Here is a 20,993-nt window from a genome sequence, read left to right as displayed (position 1 = left end):
TTATTTGCAATTATTTCCACCTACATATTCTTACTTTGTACAAGTTAAGCCTCTTGGCTTGGCAAGGAAGATATTTCAATTGTGAAGTAACCTATGTAAATGTTAGCATTGACACTTGCCTGGTAGAAATATCTTTAATACAAATGGCATTTGATACAAAAAAAATTAACCGTCTTTGAGCCAACATGTTCCAGATGCCTGGAGCAACTGATACTTTCAGGTGATGTTGTGGATTGTTCCTCCTTACTGAATGACTAGGTATGTCTTACACCCAAGTCTGTTTCAGTAACTCTGTTCCCCTCCAGTCATATGAAGTTTACTTGATCCTTTATCCCGCTGCACTTTCTGTTTCCTCCAACCATCATCGATGCTGAGAGTAATTGCAGTCCAACGGAAGCCCAACCTAAGTAGAACGACCATCCGTATCGAGTAGACACCTCTGCAGCAACTGGGATATTTGGTGGTTCACCCTCGAGCAATATCCGTCCAATGAAACAGCACATCCCAATGAGCATAACCAAAGCTTAATATAAAGTGACACATGCTTTAATTCTCTGGTAGATCACGTGGTATGCAAGTATTTCTTTAGGAATTGTAATATTGCAATTGTGACTGGATTTCAGATAACAGTTCTACTTACTAGAAACATATAAAAATATCCCACTCAACAGCAAGGGAGTGCTACGCCTACAAGCGCATCCTGACATTCCAAGGACACCAGAAGCCAACATTATTCCACAAGAAAGTACAATACACACCGCACTTGTTCTGGCAAAGTCTAAAAGGTAGCCAAAGCCATCATTACTGTTAGTAGTAATGGTCTTAAGAAATATTTTGTTATGATTAGTTCTTATACATTTCATGGCTCACCTTCTATATGTTTTGATCGAAAGTCATAATTCAACACGCAATTTCCGCTAATCAACTCTTTGTTAGGTACTGGAAAAAATAAAATTCTTTAGATTAACAGTTATTCAGCTAACCCTTACAGAAAAATTGAAAGTTGACTAAAATCTTACTTGTGTCTGGTATATCCTGATCATAGCAAGTGAGCCAAAGACCAACATGGTAAGGGTATTTGTAGGTGGGAACGGTAGCATTGTCATTTGTTTGTGCTGGAACCTTATTTAATATCTCATACCAATAATCTGTGCCTGCGGCAAGGCTGGCACTCACAACGGCCAGCCCACATAAAATTCCCGCAATACTGAAACAACACAGCCTGCCTACCATTGTAAACCTGATAGATTTCAACTAAAAGCGAGCATTAGGGTAGGACTACTCACTGAAAATATGTTGTTAACATTCTATGAACAAGCCTTTTATTTGTGCCTGTGAATTACCTGAACATATTCTTTCAAAATTTGAATGTTTTCGGTACACTAAACTGAACCATGCATGCTATTAACACGACATATTACAAATCCGACAAATGCCCTATACCTCCTTTTTGGTGATGGCATATAGGTGTAACTGTTGTACAGACAAATTTATACTTAATTGATTAAATCTTTGTTGTTCTACCTCACAAAACTACGACAATATTTGTCCAAACGCTTGAAGTCAGCATTTTGAAAAACTTTTTATGTCGAGATGTTTCAAACTTTGGGTAAGAGCACTTGATTGTATAGAATGTGCTTACTGCCAATCAATATTAGCACTCAAAAAGCTTAGAAATCACTCGCTATTGTAATGGGAGGGCGGGGTTGCCGTTAAGAACCTTGTTAGGCATAAAATGCTCAAAAATCTTTGCTATTACTCTAAAGTCTAAAAGTTTATTAAACATGCAACAATTTTGCTGCCATATTGGTATAAAAGTGCTGTAATTTGTTTCAGTTACTATTAATTTTGTGCGCTGCTGAACTATTCATTTAAATATCTCTCTAAACAACAGACTTTGTTGTTAATGTTTTTATGTAAGTATAGTTACCTTTTAATTACAACTGATGTGTATGTCATTGCATATTACATTGGTTCATTATTGCCTACTGGAAAGGATGGATTGAACTTTGCAAACTTTTCTGTATAATGAGACGTAAGCTACTAAATAAAATAGTCATGTGAGTTATATCCTTAAAATTCAACGAAACATTAGCACTTACGTAAATGTAATCGTTTGTTACACACTTTTAATAAAATGCTAACTGTGCGTGTCATTTTCTGCACGACGAGTAAACTTGCTTCATCGCTTTCACTATCAACCGCTTGAAACCAATGACACATTCTTTCCCCACATTTAAGAAAAAGAAATAAAAAAGAAAAACTTTCAATTATCACTCACTTTAAACAAACTGTTTTAGCCTGTGCCTACATACAGCAAGTTCCAAAAAATAAACAAAACATTACATGTGCGCCGACATCACATATAAGATCTTTAAAACGGGACTTATTTTATGGGACCTTTTTGCCTTAAACGGCAGTGCCAAGAAATTTCCGAAAGGTTTGCTTTCTTCAAAATCATTTTCCGTTATTCGGCTCTCTCAGGATAATCAAGGTCGCAGTGTTTGAATAACTTTCACATTTTGAAAAAATTTTCGAATATAATTTCAGGATTGGAAAAGGTCAATGATTCGGGCTGGTTCGTTCCAACATATCCCTACCGTTACAAACTGACCGACAAGAAGTTCTTCTGGAAAGATGCCAGAATCGAGTGCCAAAAGTTGGGCGGTGATTTAGCGTGACTTTGCAATAAGACAGTAAGAAAACTAAGATCATTCATAGACAAAGATTTCTTATTGAGTAGAGCCGTATAGAAAAACGAACGAAAGATTTTGAAAATTATTTTCTATTGTTTTCGACTATTTAAAGATAATTTAATCGTCATCACATAACGAAATTAAGTGGTTTGAATGAACTGCCAGAACAGTTCTAATTTGCGGAGGATTGTTGTTTGTTTCGCGGAATCCTTTTCGACGAGCTCTCGGCTCGTGGCGCTTGGGTTGGCTTGGACGATTTAGCAGAAGAAAATACTTTTGTGTGGGTCGACGGAGTGCTCGGCTCAGATGCTAACATTCTATGGGACGTGGGAGAACTAAACAACTACATCGGCGATAACGAAGACTGCGGCATGCTCTGGGACACAAACACGAATGACGGCAGCTGTCCTTCAGAAAATTACGGTTTATGCGAAGTCGCAGTTTAATCTTAATCAAGTTCGAATGCAATTGATAATGACGACCATAATTGGTCAGAAAACTTTCACGAAAATAATAGTATGTGTGCTTTCACTTCTGTCATGTTAATGTTCTGTTATATAAACTGCATGTCAATACACTGTCGAAATCAATAAAATGCAATTAAAGAAATGAACATTTGCTTACTAAGAAGATGTAAACCATAGCTAACATGAAGGTTATAGTCCACTGCAAAGGTTTCTCTTATTTTTAATGAGCTATAACCAGCGGATAAGGGAAACACTGCGTGCAAGATTTCGTACGAGATGTAACGCAACAAAAGTCAGCCTCGAATACGGTCATGTGATGTAGTTGCACATGCAATGTATTTTTGGAACTTGCCTCATTGAGGCTCAGGCTAAAACAGTTTAATTTAGATTTTGCGATGGTTGACAGTTTCGTTTTTTATTTTTAAATGTACGAAGCAAACGTGTCGTTGGTTTAAGCGATTGATAGCGACAATACATATCTTTATTGCTCTTTGTTCAAAATAATAAAATAAAAGATTCCATCTTTACCGTGTCGGGCCTTTCCTTTTATGATGTGAGTAGCTGTAGGAAAACTGTTTTTTCACTTGTGTATCTTAAATTTTTTCATCATTCATTGCAAACTATAGGTGCATTTTGTGTTAAAAGGAATGAAAAAAGACCACGGGTCCTTACTTTAACCCTAGTAATGAAATCATTCAAACCATGTGGCTCATGTTAAGAATCACGAGATGTTCGACGAAGATTGTTCGTGGATACAAGACAATGTGGCATTTCACACTTTTATAAAATTTTAGTTCAAACATGTACCTTTATTTCTTTCGTGACATACGCTTATTCTGGTAGTAAACTTTTTGCATAAACATACTTTGCACACGACTTCTTATTAGCCCGCATTTAAGATTGTTTGAAGAGTTTTGCCGAACGCTCATAGAAACGTAAGTAGAGTGTAAGGCTACAACATGAATGTTGACACGTGGAAATTAGTGTTTTTCAACTCCTGGGTCGCGTACCGTTTCAACCGTACCATTTTAGAGTCATGTTTTTTAAATTAGACTTAACTGCAACTAATATAACCCTATTTTTATAAGAAAACGTTGCTTGGAGCTTCTGGTATAACTTGGCCTTTAGTTTCTTGACTTTTGACCCATCTATTGTAGCAGAAGTTTCTTGTAGTTATCAAACCATACAACGGTGTGACAGAAACTTAAACAAAAGCAAAACGTACTTATCTGTTGTACTGTATACTTAATACAAGAAAAGGAACCACGTCGGAGGTAGTACCTATAGCTTTTGTAACGAAAACAGTAAAGCTAACATGCAAGCTGTCGACTATAAGTCAAAGTAATCCTTGCATAGAATAACATTACCCAAGCAGGCAATATTAAGTTTTTACAACAACTCAATAGTATCCAAATTGAGAGTTAACGTACCAGTGTATCGAACAGTAAACTGCACAAACAAAACATTATGTATAGGGACACGCCTCATTTCAAAAATTGCTTGCAATTGCACGGCGCTCCAAAATTGGAGGTTCAGAAAACAAACTTTGTTATTGCACACACGAAGCTAACGGGCAGTTCAGTACTTTTATGGCAGTTTGAAATTAGTTTAAGCAAGGATGCTTTACTTTGCAGTAGAAATGTTTACTGCAATTTTTTAATATGTGGTGTCGAGCCTTAGGTTGCGGAGATTTTTTATATTTAAAGTTTTTGTCGCGACTAATAAAGGTTGAGATGTACTTATAACTACATCGACAGACAAAATGTTTAACGTAAATAGTGAAAACCACACGCTGCAAACCATGCAGCATAGAGCCAGAAAGTTTAGTGCTGACTTTCGTAACATATAATCTGTTAAAACTTACGTCAAATTAAGTTATAGTGATTTTCGACGTATAGAAATGTTACATTCAGTGCAAAGTTGCTATAAATTACACAACTACAGCAACGATTTGAATCTAAGAGCCCTTTAGTTGCATTTTCGTTGCGTCACTTCACCCACTCCTCCTAGAATGATTTTCTTACAGCCAAAGTGTGCCACACATTTTCCGAAACAAATATTTTACTTCAAATTATAATGAGCAAGTATACTGTGAATGCTACTTTATACCTGCGTGCTGCTTTCATTTACCCAACTGCAGAAATTTGTCAATGTAGTTTATGAAGCGTAAAAGTTATCTTTGCTTTCAAAGCTTCACCAATTTCTCAGTTATTTCTTTTAAAGAGGCTTAAAGACAAAAGCTGATAAAGTTCAAACAGTACCACAATATATATAGTCTTATATACTGTATTATATATATACTGTATATACATATATACTATACTGTATATCTTATATAGTCTTATATACTATATAGTCTTTAATAAATATACAAACAATTCAATTTTTATATCATGTTTAAACCAATCGATCCATATCATCCATGTTGTGCAAACATCTAATACCAACTTTTTATTCTCTAAAATTCTAAATCAACTGAGATGCAAATTATCTCATATCTGCATACGGTTTAGTTAGGTTTAGTTTTAAAACTTTACGGTTTAGTTTTACTTAAGTTAGCTATAGGTGTGACACAGATGCTGGTATAATACGTAAAGCAATGATTAAAATAAAAGTTTCAAGGTGTTGGTGCACTTCTATTTCTTGCCGAACGTTTTCTTAGATTTCTTGCGTGCAGTGCTAAAACATTAAAAGCAAACATTTTCGATGTCTATTAAGGCTTAAAAACTACAAAGCTATTACATATAAGATGTAAGCAATAAACACTACAAGTGGGATCCCGTTAATAAGAATCATTTTCTCACCAGATCATATGCAATTTTCAAATAACAAATCGACATAATACAAATGAAATAACTTATAGTTTGCAATAAACTCGTTTCCAAATACATTTTTTATACCATTGTGGTGACAAAGGTGCCATTTGAGTACTATTGCTACATTTAAGCGTTTGACTCGTTCAACAAAAGGCTTAGTTTAGTTAAATACTTGACTACTGTACGTGCTAAATTCCATTGCTTCAAATAATTTTCGCAAAATATCGGGTGGTTGCAAAAGAAGGTTTCGGCGAATACCGCAACGAGCAAAGTATGGCTCTGAATTCAGTTTTGAATTTATACATTTAGGCCGGTATAACGTCAGGTTGCATGTCGTTCATTTTCATAGGAACACGTAAGCCTTGCTGTGCACAAATTAGAATTGCACTTGGATGTGTTTGCTTCCTGATTGGACTCGCTTTTCTTTGTAATTTCTGTGCAGGTTTCTCTTTTGAAACTCTTTGGCATGAGTTTGCACTACCAATGAGGTTAAGGACTAGGTGTCTCATACGCTTTTTCGTTCATTACCGCGCTGAAAATGCGCATAATGAGTGTTTTTCGTACTAAAGTACTAGACTACTGTGTACTAGAGAATGTCCAAATAAAACAAAAAACGTTATGGACGTCGACGCACAATATTGTCAAACCTTTATCTTATGAGATCGCGCATGAACGCACGCACCAAGTCAATCACGCAAAGGTCCATTAGTTGTCATCGATTTTTATTCTATGGACATTGTTTGGGCTTGATCCATTCATGCATGACTACCACTTTGAGTAAACCGTGAGTTAATTTAATGATTTTGTAAGGTTTGTTCCAAAATTTCTTTGCCCAAGTTGGAAACCGGGCTTTTCCATTCCGGATTAAAGGAACACATTGAATTCATTACTTAAGTTAGGTACAATGCAAAAACCATTTTGTCCACCGAGCATTGCGTTGGGTAAGTGAGGTTTCTGGAATCACGAAACGGAATACAGTGTCAATATAATACGTTAAAATGTGGTTAGGGGGAAATTCGTTTGCTGATCGCTGTGTCAGACGGTGGGAGTTTGGAATAAATAAAATACGGAAAACGAGATTCCAGTGTAGTTGTATAGGTGGCACGCCTATACATTTATTAAGTTGTAATGTTAAGTTGTAAACACTATCTTTGTACAAGTTATGCAAATATATTTTTCATAAATGTAAGTTTTTGTGGTAGGCCTATACAATAAATATCGATACTCCGGGTAAATATTTCATTTTTGCTGCACCATAATGCAGCATACCGTATACAGGTGAGACCTCGTTAATCCGAACCCCGAACAACCGGAATCCCCGTTATCCGACATAAAACTGCCGGGAACGGATTTCTTCCTATGCATTTTACCCCTGCATTTAATTCGGAAACCCCGCTGTAAGACTCCGACACAAAAGTTTTGGAACAAATGTGCTAAAAAAATAGCAATAAAATCCGATAACCGGATTATTAAGAGTGAAGCGAAAATGATTCATGATTGTCCTAGGACCTAGATACAGAGTCAGTTGACGAAACAATAGCCATGATGTACGCATAATAATGTTCCAGTTTAAACTCCTACGCATACGCATACTTTAAATTGGAGTAAGGTGCACACTGCGTTTTGAACACGGTACTGCATTTGCAAGATTGATTGATTTTTCGCTTTCCTATAATCTGGATACCCCGCTAAACCGACATTTTATGACGAAACAAAGTGGCCCGGATTAACGAGGTCTGACTGTATTTTGATTTTGATGTCAAAAACACGTGATACAAGAATGAGCATAATATGCAAGCTGTGGTAAATGTTTTAAGATGATCGTTCAAGTTAGGCGAAGCGTTTTCTTGATTTTCTTGCATGTAAAGCTAAAACATAATAATATCACAATATTACTTAGGTTTCATAGACCAAATCGCACAACGAATACTATATAAAACTGTGGTAAGCTATGCATTCAATTTCTTTATTCTGAAAATGACATAGCCTCGTAATTTGCGAACATTGCGATAGTTCACAATTTAACTTACTAAACAAGCCAATTGCGATTATTAACCATGACATTAAGATGTAGATCTTTTGCCGAACGCAAAGTAGTCCACCTATGCTTGTTTCTATGGCCATCCCCAATGCAAAGCAGACGCACCACAAACTAAAAGAGACCTCTTTCGTCTTGTAAATATCACTGCCATACGTGGCTGTTACGAAAACAAAAAGTTGTGTTTAACTGAACTAGTATAAGGGTTAAAAACCTAAATGATATCTTCAAAAGATCATGGCAATAACTTCTTGAACCTACCAGCCATGCTGACTTGCCAGAGAGCATTGGAGATGCCCCAGAGAGAAAAAAGTAGATAAATAACCCACAAAGCATCCATGATCGGAGTCCAACTTAACATGATGATTTGGGCAATTAGGTCAAATATCATGCCGACAATTACCAATGTTAAGGGTCCGTATTTACCCAGATGTCGTCCCGATATATAGCATGTCAGTGCGTTGAAAGATGCAAATGTTATCATACCAGATCCAACCTTTCAAATACAAAGATCTAATTGATACGACAGAATAAGCGTATTGCACACACAGTTGATACGTATGTCCCGAGTTCTCATCACAGAAAATGGTTTCTTAAACAATATGAAAATACTGAACTGAAACTGCACTATACCTGACTGACTCCAAGCGCACATGATGCCAATGACCTCGTCGCTTCCGAGATAACGAATGCAAAATCAAGCCCAAAATAAATCATCATAGGCGCAACCAGCAAATGAAGCGGATGGAAGAACATAATAAAGGAATCCTTGATAGCCGAGCATGTCATATGGAAAATCTAAGCAACAAGACCTTCAGAGCAAACTTTTTGAGTGGAGTAAAATGTATTAGGTCAAAATCAACACTTCGAAAATTGCAACTAGCTGATATATACAGGTTACAATGTTAATGCTTGGCTTGCACCTCTTACCTTTCTTAAATTTCCTTCATTCTCAGTGTTGACATGGTTGATCGTCGCTAAATCAACTTCTTCAGCAGATTGTTTATTGGAAGGCTTATAACTTTGTTTGTTGAGGGTTTTCAATGAAATATCAGGCACCAGCAAAAAGTGAATTACAATGCCAGACAACATGACGGCAACAAAGCAACCCAGCAGAGCGTATAAGGCAACGGGATTGCTAGGAACATATTGTGTGATGTTGCTTTTGGTTACATTTGGATCTTGACAGTCATTTGCTCCACAGAACTGAAAGGGATTAACGGAGAGTTCTGCCATCGACGTGTAAGTCGATTCGGTGACAGTAGGAAGAGCCGGCATTAACGATGTATTTTCAATCTTTGTTATTTCGAGCTGATTGCCGTGGCTGGATGACGTTAGAAAATGTAATATGAGGAAAACAAAAGTGTTGCCCAAAATCTACAGGAATGAATTGAAAATATACGGGTGATAAAGTTTACGCGTATTGTCATGTTTTCACGATGACCAACGTAGAAGAGTCATTAAATTAATAAATCTAAGTAATTATTATAGGGTTGAGCGATGGTGCGCTATTTTTTCAATTGCGGTCATGGTACATGGGGACTCTGTTATTCTAAAACGTAACGGGACTGAGTTTGTGTTGCTTCTTTTCTGCTTTCCATTAATCAACTTCCATTTTTTATAAAACCAACTAACGAATCTTTCACAAATTCGTTTTCTTTAAAATCTTTTGCAACGTATAGTCACAGGCAGTTCAAGCAAGGATTTTACCCGAGATTTCTAAGGAAACGGCAATTTAATGTTAACTATGCCTTCAAGGTTCAATGTCCATTAATGATTAGATCTTAGTAATTATGTAAGTTTCTTACAACCAGTGTTGTCATACTAACCTGGTTGAGCATAAACATGCCGAACAAAATTCCATTAAACAGCATTAAACAGACCACTTCCGGCTGATCACTGTATTTGTGGTATTCCTTGCCAAAATGAACGAAGCAAATTGCCACAGGAACCCAAAACAGTGCTTCGGCAAAGGCAGCGAAAATACTTCCAATCGTCAATGTTACAGTTGCTTAGAAATATGAAATACTGTAAGTTGTTTAAAAGTTAACACTCAATTTGATAACATAACAAAATAACACACAGAAAAAAAACAGTTTTAAAACTAACAATTTTGAGCAGTTTATACCATCCTTACAAGGGAAAAAGTTGGCAGCCACATACACCAGGTAGCAACATTCTGATATTATAAGAACAACTTTTGGCGAAAGAAGTCTTAAGAGAAACGGAGCAATGAAAAAACTAACAAAAACTTGTGTGACATACGTTGTTGAAATGGAGCGTGTGCCTAAAACGTAACAGAAGTTCTGTTATATCAACATCTATTTAAGCAAAGTCAAACAGTAAAAACATCTACCAATTTTAACATCGTAATAAACTAATAACTAAAACAATGAAATGGCCTACGGTCTCTTACCAGCGCCATCAGTGATATTAATACTTGATTGTAGAGAAATTACCGCTGAATAACCGCTAAACAATAAAACCACTCCCAACGAAATTAAGTAGAATCTACGTTTCAACTTTTTGCGTTGAACCTTGTTGAAAGCGTTTTCTTCTGACGACCTTGACGGTCGCTTTAACGCGGTGACATCACTAGATATGTTTTCAACCATTTTGTTTTCTGCAACATTAAATAATTTGATAACTTTAAAATTGGATTTATGCATGTAACTTGAAACAAAATCAATATAGCTATTTTCCAGCATTGTGTTACATTATGCAATTATAATGTAAAATGTACTTCAAACAATTGAGTTTTTGTTGCTCACTGCCTTGCTACATTTATGCTCGCTAGTTGTTTAATTTGCTTTTGAAACTGCTGCAACTCAAAACTGAAAATCAGTTATCCTACATATTTAGGCTCAAAAGATTTGCAAACTACTTCAACAAGTCCGACCTTGTTTTGAATCAACTTGATATTGTTTGGAAAATTTTATGACTTTTCTTTAACCTTGTTGTCACCTTCCTTTTCCTTTAAACCGATCCAACAAAACATATTAAGGAGGCCTATTAGTCGTGAGTTGACTAAAACTTCCGACATCAATTCTTCTTTGCTATCTGTAGCTGCCTATTTTAGCGTTTAATCAAAATAACATACATGTATGTGTATGTTTAGAATAATATGTATGTGGTTTTCACGCTGCTGCTTATTGAGTAAAACAATAGTTTAAGGACACTTGGGTTACAGGTTATCTAAATCTTAAAACCTCTAACCTTGACAATTTTTTTACTGAGATATTAACTTGCAAAACACTGTAGTCTAAGCAACACTCGGAAAGTATTAAAGTGTGTGACCGCTAAAGTTAATGATTTATGTAAAACGTTTCGGGCTTTGTTAATTGTTTTCACACCGAGCATGTAACATTGTAACCTGTATTTTAATTAAGGGAGAGCTAAAACTGCATTGTTCTACCAAGATGTTGCAATTAGCACTTTATTGCAAGAAGTTACATCCCGGTACTTGTTTGCGGTTCCATAGTGATTGCACCCGCGGAATTGCACCTGCGAAGTTGCACCCACACGGGATTGCACCCAATGTAATTGCACCTACGCGGGATTAAAACCGCACAAAATTGCGCCCAAACGGAATTTCACCCACACGCAATTGCACACGTTTGGGCTTTGGGACCACAGCAAACAATTACTGTAATGCATAAGGAAATACGTTACGTACATACCGTAGAAAACAGTTGAACGATTTTGGGTGGGATGCACCACTCCAGATCATCTTGATCAAGGATTAAAGCTTAAACTGTGATCACATGATCTAGGTTTTAAGCGGATCCTTAATTGCCATGCACCAAGTACGATCTCCTGATGATCACGTGATCGACGCATGATCTTGATCAACGCTAAAAGCCTAATGATTTGGAACCGAGATGATATGGAGACTACATGACATCCCATTGTTCAAGACAGCATAAGTTAATACAGAGAGATAGGCCAAGCACTTTCTGAAAGATTTATAAGCAATGGACATCATTAGTTTGTTGATTGGCATTAGGCATCATTAGCCTGGGTATCTGTCTGTTTATGAGATCCTAGCACTGATATAGCCCTATCAAGGGGATATATCAGCCAAGCTTAGGATTTGGTATCATAAATGGGCTACCATAAAGTTCTTATTATTTTAACATTGTAACTAGGCTGCCGATAGACTGTTTAACTTGTTCACGAGCAGGTAAATTTGAACGGAAGAAAGTTCTGAATGGTTCTACAGTTCTATACATTGTGTTACTGGATTTATAAAACTGTTATGTTTGTGTATAGTGCCTTATTTTAATCCTCGATTATCTCTGATCGTCGCTGGTGCATACCGTTAGTAAAGATCGACAGTAGTTGATCGCAGATCAAAAGTAATCTGTACTTATTCGTTTTTCGTGCATCCCACCCTTAGGAAAACACATTGATCCTAACAGGTGGGCTACATGCATAGATATAAAATAAACATTATATCGTTTATAAATCGTGTTTATACTAAATCTATAATTATACGGATCAAAACATTTATGCATCAAAATCGTTCTATACGGCCTTTCAAAATTCTACACTATAAATTGCCAACTACTATTGTACGAATAATAAATTTGTTTCATAATTTTTGGTCGAGCGACGAGGTGGTGAAACGTGGAAATTAAGCAAATTCTATTATAGTTCCTTGTGGGTGCAAATCCTGCAATTGCGTTGGGTGCAATGCCGTGGTCGCCCTTGTTTGCAAAAAAAAACATCTTCTACGTTTCGAACTGTATGCCAGTCCCTTATCAAAACGAACATAAAAAAATTTTGATTTTACTTTCTTTAATTAACTAGGTATGTCAATTGAGTTATAGTATGTCTGCGTTGGTTGTGCATTGGACGATTTCCAATTCAAATACGCTACGATTTATAGACGTTTTGAGCAATACAGCAAACAAAATTTAGGCTACTAACGCAAAAAGTCAAACAAAATTGGCAGACTACATTTTATTAGCAAAGGTAAATAATACTGTATAGAAAAGCATAGTCATGATCTTAACAATATATACTGCACCGTAAATAAACAAAGTAGGTTTCTAATTTCTGTAAAATATTTCCGCATCGGTGTTGTCTTCAACGCTTCAATATCTCCAAAAAACAAAGTTCTCCGCTTTACATTACATGGATATCGGATGTCTTAAGAGCGATGAAAGAGTTAAAATTGCTCAAAACATGCGATTGTCGGAGTTCTTATTTAGCGCACACTTTCGGTGGAATTCTTGATCCCGTTCATGAATCCATTTGTTGCTCACTACAGAAAAGAAAACATATGACAAAACAACAACAGTATAGCGCTGGCAAATGCAAACAATTCATGTAGCAACTATATAAATGACATGAATATGATACATAGAATTCTTCGTACCCCATTTAACACCGGTGAGTACTGGACAAGCAGCATGCCTAGTTCTCAGATCGCCTTCCCCGGAGGGATAAAGATTATACCAAAATGCTGCACTTCCCCGTATCGGCCGCACCGCGATTCCGGGGTGCAGGAATACTGTGCTGCCACCATTCTCAACATCAGTTAGCTGAAGAGGACGTTAAAGCAATAAAAGGCATGGTAAGACAATTCATAAAAGTTACTGGGTACCTTTGCTAATAGTCGTCATACTACGACTCAACAAGACTTAATCAATATAAAAGTCAAACATACATAGATAAGAAACGTAGCAATGCGATTTCCAAGCTCTTCTTCAAACTTTCCCGCGTCGCTTTCCTGAAATAAAAGCTCAGTATTTTTACGGTGCCTATGTAAATGTTTTAAGGACCCAGATAACTATGGAGCTATTATCCAATAAATGTGTATAGTATCTAAATTGAAACGTTTACTATCTATAATGTTGAGGTTGGTTTGTAGTGTGAATATCATATAACAATTAAACACTAGAAAATTAAAGAAAATTGCATTCTGAACAATATTTCACACCCATTAAGAGGAATACAATTAAGGTTGTCAAACGTCCTAGAACGCGAAGGACTATCCTTGAATTTGTTTTCAAAACTAGGCATGTCCTTGAAAAACATGTCAATGTCCTTGAGTATTTCTTCGCATGTTAGAAAATCCTTGTTATTTTGTTACAAGTTACAGCTTTTGATAAACAAACTGTAACAACTAACAAACCTATCATTTTATTTCAGCCACACACACGAGACACAGCATACGTATGTGTATTGGCTTTGTGTTGCATACACTATATACTTCTACATGCAATAATTATTACCAGTTCATAATAAATGAGTTTGATTAAAAATTGATGCACAATTTTTCTTTGAAAAAATTTTCTACACCACACCAGGCAAATATTATTATTCAAAGTGCGCAAGAAGTAAAAATCCAATATCTCTAAACGTTAAAACGTATTTGAAAAAAACGTTTTAAGTGATTTGGCCACCTTAGAATACACCTACGCTTTTAAACAAACAAAATAATAATGGTTCACTTACTCTAGCAAAATCATAGTGTGGTTCATACTGGCCTCCAACTCCATAATTTGCGATCTGTAACGGTAGACAACGAATAACTGATTCATTGAACCAGCTTGTAAAAATTCGCTTAAATCAATTACCACTCACAAGTCAGCTAAATACATTTTTCCAAAAATGTTTAACGTACATGTAATTGATATAAACATGCTGCACTATTGTTGATGTACCTGCAGTTGTTCAGCTGTTTCCATTGACAAGCCAGTGATATCAGAGATTCTCTGGGAAACTCTGGCGACGGCTGGACTCTCCGAATCACTCAACCAAGCACTTTTGCTGACACGGTAATGAGCATGCTCTAGTTTTCCGGTGGAAGGATTCTGTACGGTTGCCCGATTAAGCTGCACAGTAAAACAAGTTTACCAACTAAAGAGTTACAACAGTGGAAACATTTTGGCTACAAAAATATCAGACAAGATGCTGCAGCTGGAAATGACCTCATCCCAATATTTTTTTATTTCAAATTATTGTATATTAATTAACTTCAAATAGACAAACATCCAAGCTCAGTTATACGCTAGACCAGCGTGGTCCAACTGCAGGCTAGCCAAGCCATTTTGTTTGGCTTGCAAACGTTTGCAAGATAGGCACAGATACTGATATTATTCAAAACATGAACACGAATATAGCAAAAAGTATAAGAGTATGGTCTGACCATCTGCTTTCGGAATCTTATTAGACATACTGCTATGCTAGGTAGACAAGTTCCATAAGATGACTACAACCAGAAAAAATGCCAAATTAAAACTTGCAGTGATCGATGTTTAGCTCAGACAAGAGGAATATTTGTTCACCATTGAAAATTTCAACATGCAACTATTTTTTCACATTCACAAAACCTTTTAGCAAATAAAAAGGGCAAGTGATTTTTAAACGTGGTTTTTGATTTATTAACTTAACGCTTCAAATCCGTTCCGAATCGAATTGGTTCTCAATATGAAGTTGGATTTATTATCGTGGATAATGCATGCCATGCAAAAACAATTTGTTAAAATATTTGCTAACTAACAGTTCTTTTTATTTATCTATTTTATATATCAGAAGCTTTTCATTATTGTTTTCCAAACTAACCTGGACTTGCAAAATTAATCAAAAATGTTGGAAATACAGCCAAATCTGCTTAATATCTCTAGGTATCGATGCGATTAATCAAAGTGATTTATTAAGCAGGTTCTACAGAATCAACAACTTTTTATTTTTAAACTGCTACACGTTGAGTAGTCAGTAAGAAAAAAGAAAGATATAAGATAACACTATGGAGTTAACTTTATTTTTGATTTTTCAACACGAGGTTTCGCAAGCATAGGATTGTTTCGTCAGGTGTACTAGAGACGGCAAAAAAAAGAAAAATGCTAAGTAATGACATCATTCCTCTCAGTAGGTTCGTTACGTGTTCCTTCAGTGAATACAGCGTTATCCAAACGACGGTAATTATACAGTAAACGAAGGCGTGGTTAAACAGCCACAACCTGTGTGACAAACAAGCTATGCACATGTGATGTGTTGATAATTTGATATGTTGTAGGATTTGCTTGAACTGCGGAAAAACACAGAATTAAACTGTCTGCGTGTTCTTCATCACAAGTCCGCGGTTCGGTTCGGTTATATAGCATATAAAACCGGCACAATGAAAAACAGTATGTGCAAGTGACAAACAAAAAAGTTTCTTAATTTCACTTGGCCTGTTGTCTTCAAAAACGCAACTTAGGCTATTGGTTTTCTGGTGAAGCCATTGTAGATTTTTAAGGGATTTTATCAGTAAAAATTCTCATAAAAAGGAAATTAGTGTGGGGATCATGTAGAAATTGCAATTAGTTATATATATTGGCATGCATAAGTTTTGATTTCTCTCCAGGCAGATAATAATGTGCAAAGCTTGTAGCGTGCTGACGGTAGTTGAAGTATTTCAAGTAGCGTTGTTTTCACGGTGTATAGTTTGAGTGTACTCGATGAAACGTTTAGATAAAGTAAAATGTATGCGACACGTGGTTTTATGGTAGCAATGTATTGTTTCTAGTATCTTTAATCAATCGTAGTTTCAAACCAACATGTGGCGTAGTTAAGTGTGTCAAGTGGTTTTCTGTACTGGTGTAAATCGATTGAATTCCTTGTGATAAAAAGCTTAGAATAACATGGACACATGTACACGTATGATAGCGAAGTTAATTTGGCACTCGCTCATTGGTCAATATTTTAGTATATAAAACAAGTGTTTGATTTAAATCGCTCTCTTGGAAATTCTCTCTTCTCTGAGTTATTTCCCTTGTTCTGCTGAATTGAAGTTATTACTGAATTATTATGAAAGTGGGATCATGGTGTAAATATTGCTAATTCGATACAACTTATTCGGACAATATAACAACTAAACTTTATGAAGTTGGTGTTGATTTAAGAAGCAATATAGAGACAGTAAACGCAACGGAGTCAAAGACAATCATTAGCTCGGAGTCAAACAGTAGACTTGGCTCAGGCCAGTCCTAAAACTAATCCAACACCACACCATCACATTTCCCATATTAGAATGCGAATCAAGAACGACTTGAAAATTTACCGTTGCTCTTGGTCAAAGCAATACAGTAATAGAAAATTATACTGTATAGCAAATGTAAAAGCTACAACTCGTTCCAAACGTTCTTTTAAACCGCATATACACCAGTTTCAATTAAAGCAGACCATTAGAACGCTACCACACAGATGATTTTCGGGGCATTCTTGCAACGGTATAGCCTACGTTTAGCACTAAAACATGCCACGAGCTAGCAGTCAGTGCTCAATCAAGCATTTGGCGACAACTTGGATACCGACAGTAACGTTACGTAAGTGGTACAAAGTAAAATATAAATTACAAATTTCCATCATGACAAAAATATAAGTATAGTGAAGAAAAATTCCTTTTGCGGGAAAACCACTGAATCGATTATTGTGGATAACCTGGTTATCAGCTCTAACATCAAAGTCAAGTGCGGTCTAGTTAAGCTCATACAACTGGTTGCTAAATATTTTAAATACCACCACTGGTCTTCAATTAAAATGTTTAATATAGTTTGGCTCGCGAATATACACAGACTTTCTTTGATTTGCGGCCCGGGGCAAATGTTGTGCTATCATGTACAAGGCTATCCAGTAATCCTTTATAATTTAATGAATGTTGAGATCAATTAATGAAGTGGCTGATATATTATGCCTACCACAAATAGATGAAAATAAAAATCCGGAAGCCACCTTATAGCTTACTGGGTGTGCTTCACCTCAGCAGCAAAACACTTTCTGCAGTGATTTTAATGCAGATATTCCAATATTCTATTGCACGGTTTGAACAGTTTTCGGAATCATTCTTAAATTTATGGAATATTGTCAGAACTAAGAACCTCTACCATAAGACTGAGAAAATTCATTCCGCTACCTAAACTCAGCGATATTCCTCGTTGCTCAAGATCCCCTTATCAAGCGTGTCCCTATGATTTTCAATAGATGCATTTCGTGTTTGATATAATTATATATCATCCTCCCTAAACTTGTGATTATTCAACAGAACCACTGAACAATAGTAAGCAATACTATAGTAAGGTAACACTGGTAAGTATTCAATCTGAGTAAGTGAAACACTTCCATTACAACTAAGAGATGACATACATATTTTCTAAACTGTTGATCATAATTCACATACCCTTGGCTTTGCGACTGCTTTAATTTCCTCTACTTCTTTGTCCGTGATAACATCATGAAATCGAACTAAATGAGGTGAATGCCAAAGCTCTTCGAGTTTCGTTGGCTGCAGAATGAGTCTTGGATGGTTGTTGTTTGTCCAATAGTAGCACTTCAGCTTCTTTTCAATACGCTTAGGCTGTTCAAATTAAATTTTAGAGTTATGAATATGTTATATAATTACATGCACTTTGACATAAGCTTATTCATTCTTATGCTTTCTGCAGCTTTGTTGATGTCACGCTATCTCTTGGAACAAATTTCAGTGCATTTGAGAAAGTTTAAACACTAATTGTAATATATATATATTACAAACCAAGGTCTATGAAGTAAAGCTAAACAACATACTATTTTGTTTTGTTCCAAACGACACAATCTTTCATATCTGTTGAATTCAGGATAAGCTGCTGGATTTCTAGTCAACATTGCACCACTTTCTGTACTCGGGTCGCCATCATCACCTTTCTTACGAGCTCCAAGCAATGTTCTGAGGTTAAAATGAAATGTTAAAGGTTTTAAAATGCAATGTAAACACAACATGTGGAAATTTATCATGAAATTATAAATCAGTAAAATGTTAAGAGCATAGCATAGTGCATGTAAAATACAAAACAAAGTATTTACTGTACGCCATTAACCTATAGTGCTTGTGATTCGCAACAATTCTTGGGTGTGTTGGATCAATTTCTATCATTTCTGAAGTCATCTCATATGCCCTCTCAATATTTCCTTGCTAAAACGAAACAAAGATGTTAAAAAACATTTACAATCAAATGATCATCAACAGATGTATTAGAGCTTTAAAATGTGGAAACATACCAGACCCATATTTGATAAAAAAATGGTCTTTGTTTATCCTATAGTACTGGTATACCGACATACCGTAAAAAGGTGAACAAATGTACAATATTAATAATGCTCATAATGGAATTACATTACAATCATAATAATTTATCATGGTAAACTATGCAAGGTATGATAAAAAGTCACCTCATTTTCGGTGGTTGTTCCAAAGTTATGTATAACGCATTTAAACAATATCCTTATCATAATAACGCTTACCTACGTAACTTTTCACACATCTACCTGTGCCATGCAGTAAGATAAATGATCCAAGACATCAAATCTTGTAATGCGGATGTAGCCATTCTCAGGCATATTTGAAACTTCATTCATCCACAAAGCACAGTGATAAAAATCTTGCTCCAGGTATGCAGTTCTGCCAATATCGTAACAGTCATCAGCAGTAAGGGACTGATTGGCCTGGATACCTAAAGGAGTGCATAGAAATAGAAGATTATATTTTTAAATATTCCCATCAGTTGACAATAGTAATTTTGATTACTGTACAAGCATATATTCTTAATGTTCAATCAGTGATCAAAGTAACAGCAAGATAATACGAAAACCATACACAGCTGAACAAGGTTTTCATAAAACTATTATACCAAATAAGCTACCTTTTATTATTCCTTGAACAAGGTCGTGAGTTTTTAATCTATAAGTCTCTTGCAGCCTAATTATGGCTTGAGCAGAACCTTTAACATCATCTTCATTTGGAAAATTTGCTCTTTTCGTTGATAGATTTGTCAAAAACACTGTATAGAAGAGTAGCTCCATGAGGTTAATAATAATATCTCCAACTTTGAAACGTTTTAAAAAATAACACATGCAAACAAGTTTTTCTGCTTTCTTCATTACTAATTATATATTGATGTTTATTGCAGACAAACTTGAGTCAAGATGCAAAAATGAAAGATTTGCAAAGAACTTAAAATCAAAAAAACATGTCCCGATTTCTATCAAGAGATTGCTAGGTTAGCTGTAATAATACACTGAATATTTTAAGAAACGTTTCAAGAAATTCAGTACGTTTGCCATTTTATATTATTAATTAATGCTATGTTTATGCAATCCGAAAATTATACATTTTAAATTGAATCGAAGACTTCATTGTGAGATGATTGCCATTTTATATGACAGAAAAAAAGTAGTTTTCTGATATACCAACTCCAAGCTAAATATTTTCAAAATCTAAAATCTTTAAACTCAGTGATATCATATTTGCAATCATGGAGGGTGCAGTAAAATTTTCATAAAACAAAATCTCTCTTTTGACCTCATTACTTACATGGAGTTACATCTTCCATGACGAGATCTTCCATTTCAGACCACTCTGATGCCAACCTTTTTACAAGTCTATACTGGTTGACAGGATGCCCAAGATACTCGTCAATATTAGTTCTTGCACTTTCAGAAATTTGTTGATATTCTTCAGCAAGTCTATTAAAGTGACAGTTTAAGACATCAACACTTACGAACACATGAAATAAAATAACATTTAAGGGTTGAAAATAAGAGAACAAGTTTTTACCTTTTTATCTTCATAATTTTTGTTTCTTCTGCATTAATATAATCTCGAAGAGACGATAAAAGATCAATTTCATCATGAACTAAATCTTCCATTTGACTAAGTGAAGAAAACCACTCACATTTTGCATAGTTGGTGAATAAAAATAAAAGATACAAAAGCAGTATACTTTTTCTACTGAATGACATTGCCCTATTCATCCTGAAGCAAGCTTTGTCGTTTTAGTGTATATAGGTTATTATTTAATTTACTATATTAGCAAAAAATTACATAACAGGTAAAACTGATTAGCTTGTATCATAAATTTAATTGAATGTGTGTTAAGAAGTAAAATATGTCTCACATTAAAGAACATTAGGTTTATAACAAAAGAAAAAACAGACTTTATTTGCCAAT

The 20,993-nt window shown here is 35.5% G+C and overlaps 3 protein-coding genes across 3 annotated transcripts; all 3 read right to left on the bottom strand.

Moving 5' to 3' along the window:
- Positions 1–115: 115 nt before the first annotated feature.
- Positions 116–1,535, bottom strand: LOC143464883 (claudin domain-containing protein 1-like). Its single transcript, XM_076962919.1, has 4 exons — positions 1,020–1,535; positions 871–939; positions 641–778; positions 116–523 (listed from the first exon to the last, which is right to left on the bottom strand). Exons 1-4 carry the CDS (start codon positions 1,231–1,233, stop codon positions 306–308), a joined length of 639 nt encoding a protein of 212 aa, XP_076819034.1. The 5' UTR covers positions 1,234–1,535; the 3' UTR covers positions 116–305.
- Positions 1,536–5,775: 4,240 nt separating this feature from the next.
- LOC143466149 (protein unc-93 homolog A-like) lies at positions 5,776–10,687 on the bottom strand. Its single transcript, XM_076964780.1, has 8 exons — positions 10,434–10,687; positions 10,155–10,304; positions 9,847–10,028; positions 8,948–9,394; positions 8,651–8,815; positions 8,279–8,513; positions 8,010–8,177; positions 5,776–7,847 (listed from the first exon to the last, which is right to left on the bottom strand). The coding sequence occupies exons 1-8, from the start codon at positions 10,684–10,686 to the stop codon at positions 7,810–7,812; spliced, it is 1,638 nt and encodes a 545-aa protein (XP_076820895.1). The 5' UTR covers position 10,687; the 3' UTR covers positions 5,776–7,809.
- Positions 10,688–12,967: 2,280 nt separating this feature from the next.
- Positions 12,968–20,824, bottom strand: LOC143464422 (prolyl 4-hydroxylase subunit alpha-1-like). The gene is made up of 12 exons (XM_076962173.1): positions 20,601–20,824; positions 20,358–20,509; positions 19,687–19,824; positions 19,313–19,497; positions 18,865–18,959; positions 18,575–18,713; positions 18,189–18,365; positions 14,692–14,862; positions 14,483–14,536; positions 13,692–13,754; positions 13,401–13,566; positions 12,968–13,286 (listed from the first exon to the last, which is right to left on the bottom strand). Exons 1-12 carry the CDS (start codon positions 20,795–20,797, stop codon positions 13,201–13,203), a joined length of 1,623 nt encoding a protein of 540 aa, XP_076818288.1. The 5' UTR covers positions 20,798–20,824; the 3' UTR covers positions 12,968–13,200.
- Positions 20,825–20,993: the final 169 nt, after the last annotated feature.

Source organism: Clavelina lepadiformis, chromosome 7, assembly GCF_947623445.1.
Source record: "Clavelina lepadiformis chromosome 7, kaClaLepa1.1, whole genome shotgun sequence".
Taxonomy (NCBI): Eukaryota; Metazoa; Chordata; class Ascidiacea; order Aplousobranchia; family Clavelinidae; genus Clavelina; species Clavelina lepadiformis.
The sequence above is the reverse complement of the archived record's forward strand: the minus strand, read 5'-3'. Positions and strand labels throughout refer to the sequence as shown.

Excerpts from the sequence above, each read along its gene's own strand:
- LOC143464883 (XM_076962919.1), bottom strand. The coding sequence starts at position 1,233 with ATGGTAGGCAGGCTGTGTTGTTTCAGTATTGCGGGAATTTTATGTGGG. Across the intron at positions 779-870 it reads TCGATCAAAACATATAGAAG|ACTTTGCCAGAACAAGTGCG; the intron begins GTGAGCCATGAA and ends GCTACCTTTTAG. Across the intron at positions 524-640 it reads GATATTTTTATATGTTTCTA|CTTTGGTTATGCTCATTGGG; the intron begins GTAAGTAGAACT and ends CTTTATATTAAG.
- LOC143466149 (XM_076964780.1), bottom strand. The coding sequence starts at position 10,686 with ATGCATAAATCCAATTTTAAAGTTATCAAATTATTTAATGTTGCAGAA. Across the intron at positions 10,029-10,154 it reads GGCTGCCAACTTTTTCCCTT|CAACTGTAACATTGACGATT; the intron begins GTAAGGATGGTA and ends CATATTTCTAAG. Across the intron at positions 7,848-8,009 it reads AATCGCAATTGGCTTGTTTA|CTTTACATGCAAGAAAATCA; the intron begins GTAAGTTAAATT and ends ATTATGTTTTAG.
- LOC143464422 (XM_076962173.1), bottom strand. The coding sequence starts at position 20,797 with ATGAATAGGGCAATGTCATTCAGTAGAAAAAGTATACTGCTTTTGTAT. Across the intron at positions 19,498-19,686 it reads TGTTCAAGGAATAATAAAAG|GTATCCAGGCCAATCAGTCC; the intron begins GTAGCTTATTTG and ends GCACTCCTTTAG. Across the intron at positions 18,960-19,312 it reads TATCTTACTGCATGGCACAG|CAAGGAAATATTGAGAGGGC; the intron begins GTAGATGTGTGA and ends GTTTCGTTTTAG.